Source organism: Helicoverpa armigera, chromosome 25 (assembly GCF_030705265.1).
Source record: "Helicoverpa armigera isolate CAAS_96S chromosome 25, ASM3070526v1, whole genome shotgun sequence".
NCBI classification, from domain to species: Eukaryota; Metazoa; Arthropoda; class Insecta; order Lepidoptera; family Noctuidae; genus Helicoverpa; species Helicoverpa armigera.
Window position 1 is genome coordinate 6,464,971 of NC_087144.1, and position 17,812 is coordinate 6,482,782.

General features: G+C 37.4%; 1 protein-coding gene across 1 annotated transcript; it reads right to left on the minus strand.

Annotated features, from left to right (window-relative positions):
* Window positions 1-1,833: 1,833 nt before the first annotated feature.
* Window positions 1,834-3,074, minus strand: LOC135118792 (uncharacterized). The gene is made up of 2 exons (XM_064041666.1): window positions 2,444-3,074; window positions 1,834-2,099 (listed from the first exon to the last, which is right to left on the minus strand). The coding sequence occupies exons 1-2, from the start codon at window positions 3,072-3,074 to the stop codon at window positions 1,834-1,836; spliced, it is 897 nt and encodes a 298-aa protein (XP_063897736.1).
* Window positions 3,075-17,812: the final 14,738 nt, after the last annotated feature.

The window sequence follows — 17,812 nt, forward strand, 5'->3', positions numbered from 1 at the left end:
TGCCCCAGCCAAGACTCGAGCAAAGCGGGCACGGCCGTACCATCTTTTCTCGAAGCGTTTCGCGGCTATTTCAGCCCCCTGTATCTTCCATGTGAACAAAGCTAGGAGTTTAGGTTTTCGATGACCAAGAGTAAGTATTAGAACAAGCTCAGTCCCAAAATTACAAGAAATTTGAATAAATAGTTTACGAGTTATGAGCGATCAAAGTTACACCATTTTGTCACTGACTCACTCACTGACCGATCATCAAAAGTCTAAGGTACTTCTAGCAAACTTAGAACCTTCAAATTTGGCACCAAGATAGGTTATTAGCTACATATAAAGGGAAAATTATAAAAACCTTAAAACTTAATAAAAAAATAGGAAACAAATTTATATTTGCGGTTTTTCAAGAACATTGTGTATGAATTTTGACTGCATTGATAACTTTGTTATTTATTTATGTACAATATGTTACTATTTGTTTTATTGTTACGTAGTGTGTTATATTGTTATTATGTATTAAATATACATACATATGAATAAAAAAGCTAGGTTAAAATAAAATGAATAATGATAAAATCTTTCATATTAATGCAGTGCGATAAATACTGCATGCTCGTTCGATAGATGGCGTTGTCCTGGTCTAAATCGCGCTACGGTTTTTAGTTTAAAAAAAAACAATTTCATGTGATAGCGCCATCTCCCTCTGAAATAAATCTCTTTTATTCTAAAAGATATTCGATTAAAAAATTCGACAATTTCGAAATTGTTTAATTTATTTTAAAAAAATGTTGTTTACGTGCTAGTTTAGGTCTACATATTTAGTTTGTTATATATTTAGTTAGTTGCATGTAAGTTAATTTAATTTGTTATATACTTAGAGAAGAAGGAGACCTACAAAAAATAAATTAGATCCCACGAAAAACATTAAATGTAAAAAAAGCCAATCCTCTACGCAATTCCTCCACCGTAAAAAGTTTTGAGATCGCATAGAAGCCAAGTCCTGTTCAACTTTATTTGTAATAATAAATCAATATTTTGTGACTATATCAATAGTTTTGTTCACATTACAATAATATTGTCTTGGCCATGAGCACAAGTTAATAGTCGCTCCCTGAAATAATGTGTAAATACCATTGAGTTGATACATTCTATATGGACATGATTTTACGATTGGACTGATTGGAATTTGAGATCACCATGGACCAAACATGCGCCATAGTAAATGTGCAGTTCATGATTTTGGATGATACTGACTGTCGGTCATTTAGTAACAATTGAAAAAACTAAAAGTATTTAATTCTGTGATATTAAACTTCATGATTGACTTTCACCTCTCCAAGATATGCTGTATTATATTTGTAGTTTATTGTGCTCATGGCCAAGTCAATATTATTGTAAAGTGAACGAAACTATTGATATGGTCACAAAATATTGATTTATTATTACAAATAAAGTTGAACAGGACTTGGCTTCTATGCGATCTCAAAACTTTTTACGGTGGAGGAATTGCGTAGAGGATTGGCTTTTTTTACATTTAATGTTTTTGGTGGGATCGTGGATTTTTCGGAATCAATTTGTAGGTTAGCGGGCGGCTCTAATCGGCTGCCCCATGTCGCAAGCTATAGTCTTTTTGCCGTAAGAAGAGTTCCTTGACAGTTCTTGTTTGACAAATGTAGTGATGTGACCTAACAAAATTTAATCGTTTTTTTTGTAATATCGAATTAGTTGGCAAAGATAATGAAATCGGATTACCGATTTTAGATCCTGCAAATATTATAAATGTGAAAGTTGGTATGGGTGTGTGTGTAGATGTATGTAAATAAAACTAAGTCTGTTTAAAATAATAATTTATTTATCACTGTCAGAACTTGACTCTTGGTCTGAATTTGTGTCCATATCGGAATCGGAATCTTCTCCAACCACAATGATAAGTTGTTGGTCCGTAATTCGGTCAATCCGGATATATTTATTCCAGTCGTCTGTTATAATTTTTTGAGTTTTTTCTACTACTTTTTTCCAATTTTCTGCCGTTACATGTTGGGATGCCTCCTCCAGTAATTTAAGCATTTTGTTTGCCGTGAATGGTGGAGACATATTGTTTTTGGCTACATAACCTGCAAATAATAAAAGCATCTGATATATAGGTGGATTTTACACAAATTAATGTGTCTTCATTAGCCTAGGTAAAATGGTTAAACACCCATATTACTAAATCCCCAAGTTAACGCCGGCGGCGATCGCACACCTAATGCCTTTCTATTGTGTCTCTAATTACGATACTCGAAAGGTTAAAAAAATAAATATATCCCAAAAAATACACTTAGATTTCTAAAATAATTATGTTTTTATGTCAAAATGGAACAAATGGAACAGTAATTTTTGCGGTCTCTTTCTGTGCCATCGCTTAAATTCATTATAATCGCACTGTATTTAACGTTAATAAGAAGTACATACATACCTTTTATTTGAGCCCAAATCAATTCTATCGCTTTGTACTGACAATGATATGGCGGTAATCTTAGGACTCGATGCCCGCGTTCCTTTGCCATCTCATCAAGCTTGTAGGTGGGCGTCGGTGACTTGTGTAATTTTACCAATTGCACCAATTTCTCCTTCAACATCGACATATCGGCATCCACGTTATTTTTTTTCAACCATTCCACAAGGGTACCTTTATTATTTTGCGAGGTAGGCGGTTTATTAAGTTGCCGGGAATGGTATTTCGCATTATCCATTATTATTATGCTAGGTTCTGTTAAATTATTTAATAAATTATTTTCAAACCATTCTTCAAATTTATCGGCGTTCATTTCTTCATGGTAGTCGCCCGTTTTTTTGGATTTAAATGCTAGAAGGGCATTCGGTATAAACCCTTTTGCATTCCCAGCGTGACATATGATTAGCCTCTCGCCTTTTCCTTCCGGTACTTTTGTGGAGGAATGAGCGGTGTTGTCTGTCCACATTTTACCGACAGTCTGGTTAGCGTTCAACCAAGTCTCGTCGAGGAATACAACATTCTCCCAAATTTGGATCTGTTTCGCAGCCTCTAAAAATGTTATACGTGCAAGCACAATGTCTCCTCTCTCCATTATTATTTTTCTTTTATTTACTTTTTTCCACCCAAATCCCACTTTATGCAACACATGCCATAGTGATGTTATGCCTCCAGTAAACAGTTCAGCTTCTTTTAGCGATTTTGTTAATTTTAATAATGTACTCATTTCTCTCATAGTATCCATAAATATGATTTCGGATAGCATCTGTATCAAAACTGTCTATATCAGTTATTGAAGCTTTGCGCTTACGCTTCTTCGGAGTGGACATTTTCTTGTCTTCAGTACCAGTTTCACCAAATTTCTCCTTAGTGATACGGGTAATGGTAGCTTTTCCAATGTCCAAAGCTGCCGCAACTCGATCTATGACTCTCTCGATCGGTATTAACGGGCCCCCGTTTGTACGCTCTCGCTCGAAGTAGTCCCTCAAACGAATCACTAACTTCCGACTTTGGGAATTTAAAACAGTCTTTTTTGTTTTTTTTGGCATTGGTTTTCCAAACAACAAAAACAAAACGAAAAACTTAACAAAAACAGTAATAAAATTAATAACAAACAAACACGCAGAGCAGACGTAACGCAAATACAAACAGCATACAAGACGCACTCGTACTGACGCGACTCGTCCGCGATTACAAGATGGCCGCTCCGATTTGTGTCTACGAGTAGTGTCAATCCCTATTGGCAGAAGTTACGTTCCACGCATTAATTTTTTTGAAGATTTATACTTTGTTATTTTATTTACTTAATTTATTACCTTATATATATTTATTTACTTAAGTTATTTAAAACCACAATAATTTACTTAAGGCAATATTTTTTTTATCATATAATTTTACCCGGGTACCTCGTCACTCTAATAAAGGTGTTTTATTCGTCACTCACATAAGGGTTAATGTCCAATATCTTTTGAATCGGTGCTTTATATAATATTAAATCTAGATATCTTACAAATATGGCTGTAAAGCTATCGTATGACATAGAACTGGAATTTGGGCATTGCATGGCGTTGCTGACTTTTGTCTCCATACTAATATGGGCATGATCCTTTATATTAAAAAAAAAAAACAACTTAGAAAAATTTGGTCAGTGGTACAGTTTTGCTTATGTAAGTCGCTGTAGAACTTGTTGATGATAAATGCCGTTTGCGAACTAAGTCGTCTGCATCTATTCTGAATTTCAAAAGCAGCTAGAAAATTTCCTTCTGCAGAGGAGACGTCACTATGATCGGTGTTCGTGCTTTTAGTAGTGGTGTTGTTTCTTTTGTTAGTGGATAAATCTATCCTTAAAAAAGTCGTGGTGGCCTAGTGGGCGAAGAACCAACCTCTCGAGTATGAGGGTCTCGAGGATCAGGCAAGTACCAATGCAACTTTTCTAAGTTTGTATGTACTTTCTAAGTATATCTTAGACACCAATGACTGTGTTTCGGATGGCACGTTAAACTGTAGGTCCCGGCTGTCATTGAACATCCTTGGCAGTCGTTACGGGTAGTCAGAAGCCAGTAAGTCTGACACTAGTCTAACCAAGGGGTATCGGGTTGCCCGGGTAACTGTCGCCGGGCCTTAAGTAAGCCTTTAGTAGGTCGTTTGCAGAGCCTTCTGCTGTTGTAGAGAACCCTTCCGCAAGTCTAATGCCGTGCATGACATTGGGGAGGGGGGCGGGCGCACTCTGCCCGACGCGGCTCTGTATGCGAGCCCCCATGGGTCGTCGTTCCCTGACTCCGCAATGCCACGAAAGTATGCAACTTCGGCTTCCCTCATTGCAGTCTTGTATGAAGTCCTCACTGTACGCAGGGCTTCTAGTAGTTCTCCCTGATTGGGTTTCTTGCTCCTGCGGGCATGTTGCCAAGCTCTACGCGCATTGTAGACTGTGTGGCGTTTCTTGTCTAATTCTGGTGTCCACCATTCGTACCCGCCAGTATCCTTCTTCCCGCGTCTTCCCAAACAGGTTTCCGCGGCGTCCGCGACTATTTCGGTGTACTGCTTGCTGATTTCTTGTGCCGGCTTCCTTGTCTGGAGCCTACCCATCCTACTGTGGAGCACGTTGCGGAACCGATCATAGTCCACGCCTTTCTCGCGGAAGGATACTGACGTTGTCGTCGCTTCTGTCCTTGTCGTAGTCGTCGAAGCGGGCCCCGCGCATGTTCCCACCTCAAAGGTGATCAGCTGATGATCGCTAAGGCTGGTACCTTCATGAACTTTCCACCGTGACATTGGGACTCCTCTGTTGGTGAGGGTCAGGTCCACATTTGAGTAGCCGTTGGGTCCGTGGAATGTCGGCGGTTCGCCTTCCACATTGTGAATGACCAGTCCGCGTCCTAGGATCAATCCTTCCATTTGGCTCTTGCGATATTCGGTGTCTGGTCCTCGACCTACATATTGTCTACTTTCACAGTGCCACAGTGGAGAGTGTGCATTGCTGTCCATAGCCACGAGTATGCGTTGCCCTGCCAGTTGGTCCAATGAATCGATATGTCATGGCTGTACTGGCAGTAAACGGAGACCACGTAAATGTCTATCCTCGAAGTATGATCACTGATGTGTATGACCACCGCGCAGTTTTTGTTACTAAGGTGGTCCAAAAATGTAACCGCTATCCCAAGGTTCACCACCAATATGCCTTTTAGTCCGGCCCGCACTGAATTATATTGGTCCTAGTATCGCAATACTGCTCCTGGACCAGTGCTAGGTCTAATCCCAAGGTGCGCCCTATCACCGGCAATTCTAAAGTGGCCGCTTCAGAGCCTTGGATATTCAGCTGTCCCATTCTACGGGCATGCCGACGGACTGCCTCTCTGCGTGCATCCTAGCTGGGCACTCAGGTGCCGCTGTCTTGTGGACCTTAGCTTCAGGCCGCTTGAACCTCTTGCAGGTCGCGCAGCAGCTAGTCTCGGCCTTGCAGTCCTCCTTGCGATGCCCGGCCTCACCACACTTGCCGCACGTAGGGTCGGTGGCTCTGCAGTGCTTTTCAGGGTGCTCGTACTGCTGGCATTTCGAGCAGCAGGTGACCCTGACGAAGTCACGGACCTCGACAGCGTACCATCCTATATATACCCGTCCCAGGCTAACGAGTTTGTCGCGCAGCAGCGGCGAGCATTCTAAGACTACTATTGTAGTCTTGCCCCCCTGGCGTCCTTTTTTGAAGGCGAACTTAGCTTCCTTAAGTAGGCGATCCCTGGGCCATTTGCTGTCCTCAGCTAGGTTGACCCTATGCAGATCTTCGAGAACTGTTTCCACCTCTGGGATGCCGCTCAAATTTCGGACGGCCACAAGTGGCCTGCGTGCCTTGGGGTCAGCCGTTATCAAAGTTGCTGGAGCAGCTTCTTTTAATTTTATGGCTGCCTCTTTGGAGGTAGTCTCTACGAATACCCCTGCGTTCCCGACTCGGCGCACCGCCTGCACCTTAATGCCTTCTGGGCCTGGCTTTACCTTTTCCCGCAGTTCCTTGAGCATCTCCTCGGACGAGCTAATCTTGTCCGTGTTTGGGTAGAAAATTACCGCCGGACCCTTCTTTTCTAAAGCGACAAGTGGCCTGCCCTTTGGCATCTTTAGTACGGCCGCATCTTTGGTGCTGCCATGTCGCAGGACAGTGTCTGCGTTACTGGGCCGGCAGGAGGCATAGCCTCGTGGACTGCTGCTGGGCGCCGCACTGCACTCTCAGCGGAGGCCAGACGTACTGTCAGGTGCATGATGACCGCTTATAGCCGCTCGGTATAGGCGCCTATTGACGCGATGTCGTCTTTGTTTAACTTGCTGGACTTGCTCCAGACAGCCTCCATGATGCCTTGGGTACTGGAACTAGAGCAGTTGGTCTCATTTCAGAATTCTTTTGAAACCATTCAGATGGATAACTTACAACACCTCTTGGATCTCTATAATCTAAAGCAACTTCCCTCTTCGTTTCGATGTGAGTTGATGTAACCCTTCTACCTTCGTTTATCGTGAAAATTGGTATTAATTTTCTTTTAGGGGTGTTCTTTTATGTGTGGGCTTAAAATCTGGCCATTGTCTCTGTTGCCACGTAATGGTATATTTTGACGACCACACAATATTATAGTTTTTATAATTGGTCGTAAACGATCTCTGTTTTCTGCCTTTTAAGCCTTTCTTTGAGTAGAAATCTGGTTAGCAATATCGATCTCAGTTTTATGATAATACGCCAAAAAATTCTTCCCACTGTCACCGGCTACCGTATGGTAATTATTGCGTTGATGTTGCAGTAATAACCCGAGTTGATAAAGGCTTTCAATGGTTTTGTCACAAGGCGTCCAGGGTTCGATCTAACGAAGTTAGTAGCAGATTGAGTGATAAATAAGGCACAATATTCGCAATAGAGTCCCTGATCTCTATGTGACAGCACAAGCCAAAGGAATTTTTCAAGATGTGATTTTTGGACATATTTTCTGTACGTTATTCCGTGTTTTTGCAAAACTTGGAAAATCATAGTTAGGCGAAGGCACCCAATATTTTTCTAGTAGTGGAGCTTTGATTGCATCAGGTAATTCATGCATGTTTTTTTTTTGAAATATAGTTTCCAATATCTGAAGAAAAGTCAGAGTTCAAGGACAAGCCGCCACTAGTTATAGTTGATGATGATGATGCAGTTAAAGCTGTAGATGTATGCTGAGTAGAAGTAGAAGCAATATCTATATTATCATTTACTTGGGAGTCAATATCAATTTCACTACCAGTAGTCAATGCCCCCGCTCCAATCTCAACCCTGTTTTTTTTTAATATGTGTTAATCTTTCGTGTTGAAGCAGTATTATGACTCCGCTTAGAGCCACTTGTGGCATCACTATCACCTTTCTTCTTTACCCTCTACCTCATCTTCCTGTGAATCAAACAATGCAGGCAAAAGTCAAAACAACATGCAATGCACAAGCTTTTAGGTTAGGTAAAATTTAGGTTAGCTGTAGGCCTGTGACTTATGTAATAGGTGCCTACCTTAAAAAGCATCTATAGATATGTCATCGTATAAGCCCTTACGGCTTACTTTTAAGACGGCCCCTAAAATGGATGGCTGCACCCAGTTTAAAACACTAGTTACTCACTAGTAACACTACTATACTTATTAAGCAGAGTTGTTATTAAGTACCAAATAACGTTATGTGAAAATGCAAGAACAATGTCTAAGGTACGCAGTAGATGCCATCAACCACCCAGATATTAGGATCGATAATTTAGAGGTAAGAAGCAACTGTAACCCGGTTAACAAGCAAGCCGGACTCTATCAGTGGCTTGGACAGTGGACGTCATGCTAGAAGTTATTTAATAAACTGGTGTAGATAAAATAGATAGTTGATAACAAAAGTAAATCTTACAAACCTACTTAAAAACCTTCTAACAATACATATGTATTTCACCTGTGTATGTTTAATAGTAATATAAACATAATCAACATTACAAAATAGTGTGTAGGTATCAAAGTCATTTTAATAAAAATACTTAACTTTTCTGTAATAATTAATTAATAAAACAATATTTTAATTCAACATGTATTTTTATTCATTTGTATTTTATAAAGAACATGGATTTATTTCCAAATTCAGATTCCAAAACATTCTCCTCGCATAATGGAATGTATTTTTAGCTCACTACATCGGCAAATTTTTAATGCATCCTCGCAGAGGAAGTCCAGATCAATTGCAGCTGAAATTGATCTGGACTTCATCTTAAACGCTCCTTTATGTCCTTCCAGTGCTGCACTAGGAGCAAAAATTATATGCTGTTATATATAAAATAAATAGAACAACTATTTGCTTGATGTGGTTAAACTTTCAGTTGCAATTTCAAATGCCTTTATGATTGAATTTGAAGGATAGCCTAAAGTCATAGTATATGCCTGCTGTCAATACTAATTAGTACCTAATAAAAAACACAATGTAAAAGAGTACCTACTGTACCATGATTCAAAGCAACAATAAACACACTATATAGGTTCATAAATGATTACTTACCTTAAGTCAAACTTTGACTTAAGGTTTCTATTTTTTGTTTACGAAGGTATAGGTACTTAGTAGATCTCTTTAAGATAAAAATTATCTATTCAAAAATATTTGCTCAAATACAGAAATGACACAAAGTACTCGATAGTAAAGACCCAAGGCTAAGGTAAACTGTAATCACAAGAAAAGGACAGCTACCTACTCAAAGATTTACTTTCCGCGCTTTTCTCATTGCGAAGTCCTTGATTACATTGTCATACGATAGGAGCCGTGCTATGTCACGTTCAATCGACAAAATCGCTAGGCCAGACAATCTTTCTTGGCCCATCGTCGAGCGCAGGTACGTCTTTATTAATTTGAGCTTACTGAATGATCTCTCGCAGGAAGCTACAGTCACTGGCATCGTTAAAAATATCTTTATAGCGACTACTACACTGGGAAACATTTCCTTTAAATCCAGTTCCATTTCATTTAGATCTAATTTCTTTACACATATTGTTTGTGACATATCTTTGTCTAAGACCTTCTGCAACAATAGACAAAACGTTACTTTGTTCAAGGGCTTTCCCTCCTTATCCTGCCAGGCTTTAATAGTTTTTCGCCATTCAGACTTAAAAGGCCGAAACACACTAACATCGGCGGGCTGGAGGATGTGCGTAGTGTTTGGTGGTAAATCGTACAGAATTATTTAATTTGCGTCACAAAATTCACTTAAATCATAAGTGATATGTGATTTATGGCAGTCAACAAATAAAACGACGGGTTTTTTTTACTTTTTTTTCAAGCCATGCGTTGACACCGTTGGCAATATATTCGTAGAAAAGATCTCCTCTCATCCAGCCCGCCTACTTTACGATATTCCCAATATAATCGTCGGCAGTACACTAAGTGCAACGTCTTTAGGAGGTTTTTTAACATATGGAAAAACTACGATCGGTGCTACAAGTTCGTCAGCAGCTGTGATGACTATCATAACAGTGATAGTTTCCTTTTCACTGCCTCGTTTCACTTCATAGATGTTTTTCCAGCCTTTTGGTCCTACGACCTTACCTGCTTTCGGACAAATTTGAAAACTAGTCTTATCACCATTGAGAGAATGATGTTTGGTTCTTACTCACACATAATTGGCAATCTCCGTACATGCAATTTTTCTGGTTTAGAGCTCAAGAAATATCTCTCAGAAGTTCTTCAATTTTATTTGTTTTTAAAAGTCCAAGTTTGTAAAGCTTTGTTAATTTATAAAACATATTTGCATGGCGTGTACAGGCACACGTTTCTCTTTTATGTAATTTTGGAGGCAACACGTAAAACGGACGATGTCTAACTAAGGTTGAATATGATGCTTTGCCTCCTTCTTTTTTTAATTAATATGGAGTCAGTAAAAAAAAATAAAAAAAAAATCTTTAGTTTTGCATTCTTTCTTGGCTGCTGTAGCACGACTTATATCATCACGAATATAAAAATTGTGAATTTGTTGAATAAGTAACTTTTTTTTTATTGAAAAAGACATTTCGACGGGCCCCAAGAACAAAGTCCTATCTTCAATATTGTCTAGTTGCAGTGCGAACCAATAAAGTTACGTGAATGAATAAGTTGCAAAAAAAATAAATATTGTAGAAAATTATGGTGAAAGGTATTTGTTTATTTAATTTACTTGTTTTTGCTTGCTAATGTTTTATTTTAAATATGTATTTTATTTAAAATTTCGTTCTTATGTAAAGATGTGAGTTTGTTTTTTGGAATAAAGTAAGACTTAACCACACATGCGACTTTGTTTTATGAAATCTGTATAAAAATAAAAAGTTGTATGTGTACTTGAGATGGTGTACATTGGTATTTGTCTACAGAATAATGTCTTATGTTGGAAATGTCCAAACCTATGTTATCTCTAAATGTAGGTAGTAAGAAAGAAAACTATTTTATATTTGATATGATACGGTATTTATTACTCAAATCGAATCACAGTTTTGCTTGGAAATATGTTTTCCAGATATGTATTTAAAAATATGTTGTTTAAACTCAAATGCAAAAGAAAATTAACAAAATTCTAAACAATTCAAAATAGTAGGTACTCATAATCAATAATAAATTTTTGACATAATCTTAATCTAGATAAATGTCATTATCATTCCCCTGCCCTTATCCCAATTTCTTATTTGGGGTCGGCGCAGCATGCCTTCCTCTTCCATACTTCTCTGTCTGACATCATCTCGCTAATGACATTCTTTCTAGCCATATCGTCTTTCACACAGTCCATCCATCGCTTCTTTGGTCGTCCTCTTCCTTTATATCCATCCACATAATCTAGATAAATGTATCAAAAATTAATAACATTCAGTAGAAATCTGACAATTACCTTAATATCTAAAACTAAAACAAGTAATTAATGCCTGTAAATCACTTAAAAAAAAGAAACTAACAGCCTTCAAAAAACATCTCCAACAAACAGTTAAAAAAATACTTTGCAAAAGGTCAAAGACTCTTGTAGCAAACTAAATGTTCCTTTACGGTTAAACATTAAACCGTATTACATTATAAAACTATCACAACATATAACAAAATTGTTCTCTATTTCTGTATTTTATTCAATGCTTAGTAATCAGTGTAATCACAAAATCGGGTATCTTTATTTCACTTCTACTAATATAAGTAATCAACATCTGGATATTATTAATTTAATATAGTTTTAATCAGTCTTATTAAATTTAACCAGACTCTGTCTCTCGAATAAAAGAAAATATAAAATAAAAGTATTATTCATCACTTTCATCACTTAAGTCGTCATTTGCATTGTTAGATTTGTAGGGTAAAGATCTAAAAAATATTGCATTAGTGGCATTTATAACACCTGTTCTGCACATGCTCTCCAAATCATTTTATTTATCTTTTGTTAACTTAAGTGGTGAAGAATAAGCACGCTCTAAGACAGGCAATACAGATGAGTTTCTAGTATCGTTTCGTAAAACTAAGCATTCATAAGATTCTGCATTTAAATCATACTTGATGTACAATTTATTTGGTTCAGCTTTGTCAACGAAAACTTCTTTAACTTTAGTCCACAATATTTTTTGTTTTCTTAAATTTTTTTCCATAGTTTGTCATTTACGTGGGTCTTAAAGTTAAAGAAGTTTTCCTGTATCATATTTTTAACTAAATATGGTTCTCCTTCTGTTTTTGCCCATCGCACAAGCAGGCGCCATTCATCAGGTGTATATATCGTTTTGGAATGAGACGAACGCTCTATGACGGCGTGAACACTATCTCCCTCGTTTTGGGTATGTCCCTTCTCTAGAAAACGATGTGTAATAGAAACCTTGTATTTTTTTGCTGCAAATAAATATACAGAAAACACAAATCTATTCCGATTTTGGCCCGCACAATTATCGGACCAGAAACGAAATTCTTTTGTGCCTTCTGTACAATTATCTTTTATGAAATCTAATAAACAGCTTCCCACTTCATTAGCTCCTCGTTTAGCTACTGTTTCATCCCACATATAGCACACTGCTTTCTTTTGTCCCATATTAAAAACTGTAAAGTTAAAGGCAGATAATTTTCTTTTGTAATAAAATATACTTATTTGGCCGTGGGGACAAGTCAATACTTTCTGGAAATCAAAAACTGCTGTCACAATGGACCCTTCAGATTCTATAGCATCATGTTTGTCTTTTTGTTTCATGGTACGTGCCGTTTTCTTTGCGTCCATATGTACTTTATGGTTTTGTATTTCTTCATTTGTAGGTGTCCGATTATTTGTAAAAGCATGACAAACTTCACACTGGTCCTTTTTCGGTATATGAAAACCAAGATTAAAATTTTTATTCACTATTTCCCTATACTGGCGTACAGTCGTTGCTTTTGATCCGTATATGTTTTGATCGAACCATTCGTTATACAGTTTAAACATTCGAATTTAAAAAAATTTAATTCTTAAGACACAAAATAATTAACTTATTTTTTTTTTCTAATTTATGTATATTGTATCTTATTTATTATTATTTGTTTTTATCTTAATTGTATTTCTAATTAATTTTAATAAATTATAAATTTAATTCATAAGAAACTAAAAATATAAGTTTGTTTGTTCTAATTTATGCATAGGTACTGTGTTTAATTTTTTGTATTGTTTTGATTTCATTGTATGTTCTAACTTGATTTAATTTGTAAATTTGTTCTTGACCTTGATTAACAATAATTTGTCTAATGTGTTTTAATTATCTCGTATTTTCTTTGTATGTTCTGCTTGTTCGTATATGGTTTGAAAAATTTTTGTTTGGTTTCTATGTGACTTGATTTTTATATTATGTTATATTCAACTAAATTGTCTACGCATGATGTGGATTCCTATAAGTGAGGAAACACATTGCATGGTTGTTTGTATTTTTTTGTTGTATGAAGTTGTGTATTTCTTGTTGGAATTCCTAATAAAATAAATAAATAAATAAATTCGGCTTATGCTGAGACTACCATCTAGATATAATTTGGTCGAGTCCTTTCTAATAAAGTGGGACTCAATGGGAACAAATGAATTTACATGATCACACACACTCTTTATCATGTCATTATTAATTATGGATTTGTGATGGTCGTGTTTGCCTCGGAGGTCTTCCTCAAAATGTGCCACACCATCATATTTTTTAAATATGGTTTTGATTATACTTTCACTAACAGCTAGTGTTTTCAAGAACATAGTCTTGCAGACGTTTATAATAGTCGCATCGGCATTTAAAGATTTAATTGGCAAGAAATACTTGAGTGTAAACTGACGGTTGTTAGGAGTACTGCGATTTAAACATCTATATTTAGGAGCTTTTTTACATATTTTGCAACAAATCCCCATTGTTTTTCGGCACTCCCAAGTTTCCAAAACCTATTGAAGCAATCTAGTCTTTGGTCTTCAGAAATTTTTTCAGCACATTTAAACCGACAACTGCAAGGTTTTCCTATAACTTTATCCTCAACGAATTTGCCTCTTTTTGACACATAGCTTTTACCGAGATTTTTTAAATATTTTCGTTTTACGTCAGACCAAATGTCCTTATTAACTAATCGTTTTCTTGATCTTCTCTTTTTTTGTTGTGATGATGTCAAAGTCGAAACACTAGTACTTACAGATTGAACAGAATCTGTAGTAATAGACGTCAGTGCTTGACAACAACTGATTTATTCATATAAAAACTCATTACACAACAACTCCCCTTTTAAGAACATACTTGACAACAACTGATTTATTCATATAAAAACTCATTACACAACAACTCCCCTTTTAAGAACATAACACACATACACTTCCCCCCTTAAAATAACATAAATCTTAAAATAACATAAATCTTAAAATTCTCAGGGAACAAAAACCTAACACAATTAATTGAAAGAAAATTAAAATGAAACAAGACTCTAAAATAAAGATTCAATACTAGTAAATAGTTTAGCTTTTGCCCTAGTCAATGGACCAGGCGGGATTCCGCTCGAGGTTACTGAAGGACCTGCTGCATCTTTCTCATTAGGTTGAATACCTCTTTCCTGATCAGAGGAAGCAGGTGCCACATCGATTGCCACCGGGATTGGCTCACATTTTATCAAATGTCGTCGGTTGCGCCTTACTTTATTGCCACAGCTTGTCTCAACAAAATAAGAACGAGGAAATCCCGCTTGCCCTATAACTTTACATCTTGTTCTTTTATTTTTCCCATTTAAACAAATAGCTTCGTCTCCACATTTTAGTTCCGGAAGAACTTTAGTGTTTCTATCGAACCACCTTTTAGAAATAATTTGCTTCTGCAACATTGTTTCATGTTCCTCAACTACTTTTGGTTTTAACATATTAACACTAACTGGTAACTTACATCTTAACTGACGGCTCATTAGTAACTGTGATGGGGAACTAAGACCATCTCTTGGAGTATTCCTATAATTAAGTAAGGCCAGCTGAAAGTCACTGTTATCTCTTAAACATTTAATCAGCATTGACTTGACAGTCTGAACTGCGCGCTCACTTTTCCCATTTGATTGGGGATAGTTAGGAGATGATGTTATGTGAGTAAACCCCACTCCCGTGCAAATCGTCTAAACTCGCGACTGCAGTACTGTGTGCCATTATCTGTGACAAGTAGTTCAGGAATGCCATGCCTCGCAAATATTTGCTTAATTTCTTTTATAATGCTTGCCGACGTTATATTCGGTAACTCACAAACTTCCACATAGCTAGAATAATAATCCACAATCAAAAGAAAATACTTTCTCTTCCATTCAAAAATATCAGATGCAACTTTATTCCACGGAATCGATGGAATCTCCACAGGTAATAATGGTTCCTTGGCAGGCGAATTTAAACATTCCTGGCATATAGAACAACGTTTAACAAATAACTCAATGTCACGAGAAATGTTTGGCCAAAATATTGCTTGGCGCGCTCGGCGCTTACAGCGGTCTATACCCTGGTGGCCCTCATGAACGACCCGTAACATTTCACCCCGTAAAGAAGAAGGTATTAAAATTATATCGTTTTTAAACACCACACCATCAACTTCATACAATTCATCTTTCATAGACCAAAAGGGCTTAACAACATCCTCTACTTTACATTTGTGCTCCGGCCAACCCGAGTTAATGCACTTGATAAGCTCGCTTATTTCTCTATCATCGCGAGATGCCTTTTTTATTTCACATAGTTTATTGCATGAAATAGGAATGTTATTAACAATCATCGCTACCTGATACATTATATTTTTACTCATTATATTATCCTCATACCATACCTCCACGTCAGTGCTTGACAACAACTGATTTATTCATATAAAAACTCATTACACAACAGAATCTATCCAAGAACTATGGTCCGGACAAAAATGATCATCACACTTCCTGTGTACATTTATTGGAGAGGGCATTGGTGTAGCTAGTGTGATATGTGAAGTAGAAGGAGTGGCAACAGCTGGTTCTTCAAATTCTTCTAGGTATAACGCTGGTGAATTATTAAAACTAGAGGTTACCTCTATATTCAATGGAGTAAGTATTTCTTCTGGATACGAATCTTGTGAAAAAAGTACAGGTGCTGGTGTTGCCACTTGATGACAGGTATTAGAAATTGTATTTTCAGTAGTTTCATGCTGCTTTTCAGATACTGTTGTATTGGTGTTAGAGGGTGAAACTACTTGCTGACATGTGGTATGAATATGATTTTCGGTAGCTTCAAGTTGTAGTTCTGGTACATCTGTATGGTTAGTCTCATCAAATACGGCATGATATACTTCTGCCATTTCGACGATAATGTTTTGGGCATCGGACGGTAGCGGGGAGCTAGTATTGCTGTCACGTTCAATTGCAGATTCTGTAATAAAGTCAAATAAAAAACAATATAGCTACTGAATTTTAATTCCTTATTTGAGTACTCGCCTATCACTAGTAAAAATATCACCGTTTTCCACCCCGAAGGGAAGAAAACGATTATTTCAGGTCTTGCCGAGGCTTGACCTTTCGGAGATTACCTACCTTACCTAGAGTACACACATGCTTGCTACTTACGTCCATTCATGATAGTGTGAGTTGCGGGCGGGCACAGCGACGACCGCGCGGGGAGAGAGGCGGCGGCAGGCGCGCGATTGTAACTCGAACGCGCTCTCGTCAGTACCTATCTCCGAAAGCCGGCAAGAGCTTGCTCAGGTCAAGCCTCGGCAAGACCTGAAATAATCGTTTTCTTCCCTTCGGGGTGGAAAACGGTGATATTTCAGTTCTGTGCCTTCGGCTTGACCTTTCGGAGACGTGTCTATTATCTGCCGGTGCTATTAAGCGTACTGTGATAAAGGTGAGAAATAAAACCTTAGGTTCTCATCTTCAAAATCAAGCTGTTTTATTAAAATTAGAATCAATGGCTGTTTGTTATACAAGTAAGTACAAAATCAGTTCAAGTCTTGTACGATCACAGCAAACGTATCTTTTAACGATAAAATGCTATTAATACAGTTTTATAACTAATTCTTCTTTATCAAACATAAAATCTTTATTCTTCATCATAGTTGAACAATTTAGCAAATATAAACAGACTCTTAAACCTTATCATTTTAAACATAACAGGGTCCTGACCCTTTCTTATATCTAATAAATAAACATTAGGTAAAGATTGAGATCTTTAATGAGATCAAATGTTCAGTCTTACACTGCATTAAAGGAATTATTAAGAACATTAACATTTCTACCTCGAGGCTGCTCTACTGATTTACAGTAGTGTTTGAAAAAATTTGTCGAGCCTCTCCAGTTCCCTCGTTTCAAGATATCATCCAGCGGTACGTTGTTCTGGAAGTCATTAGAAGCTACAGCTGATCGAACCGAGCCTGGGCTGCAGTCTATGCCAATATCCTTAAAGGGTGCCTTCAACCAGCCCGCAATAACGGTTCTGGAAGCTGCTTTAACCTTCCCTCGCGTTGTAATAAACAAATTATTTAAGCCCTCTCGTGCCCTCCTTCTACTGTTAGTCACGTCTATTAAGCAATTTATCCATTTTACTAAACTCAAATCCATGTCGCCTGAGCATGTTAGATGCCATCCGGATTGACGGTTCCTGTCATTATCTGTTTTTGAGCCATATCTTGGCCAAAACGTTATTGAGGAATCTGATCTCTCACAATGCTGGTCGTCTATCATAAGGAGGGTGAGGTCATGTATACGTCGACCTGAAGCTAGCAATAGAAGAAGCGCCACGTGACGAGATACTTGAAAAATACTTTCCTTATCAGGTATATTCGATTTTAGCCACTGAAATAAGTCTTGAATGTTCCAGATCTGAGTCTTTGGTACTGCTGACATACATTTTTGAATTTTTATGGCTTTGA

Excerpts from the sequence above, each read along its gene's own strand:
- LOC135118792 (XM_064041666.1), bottom strand. The coding sequence starts at position 3,074 with ATGGAGAGAGGAGACATTGTGCTTGCACGTATAACATTTTTAGAGGCT. Across the intron at positions 2,100-2,443 it reads GATTTGGGCTCAAATAAAAG|GTTATGTAGCCAAAAACAAT; the intron begins GTATGTATGTAC and ends TATTATTTGCAG.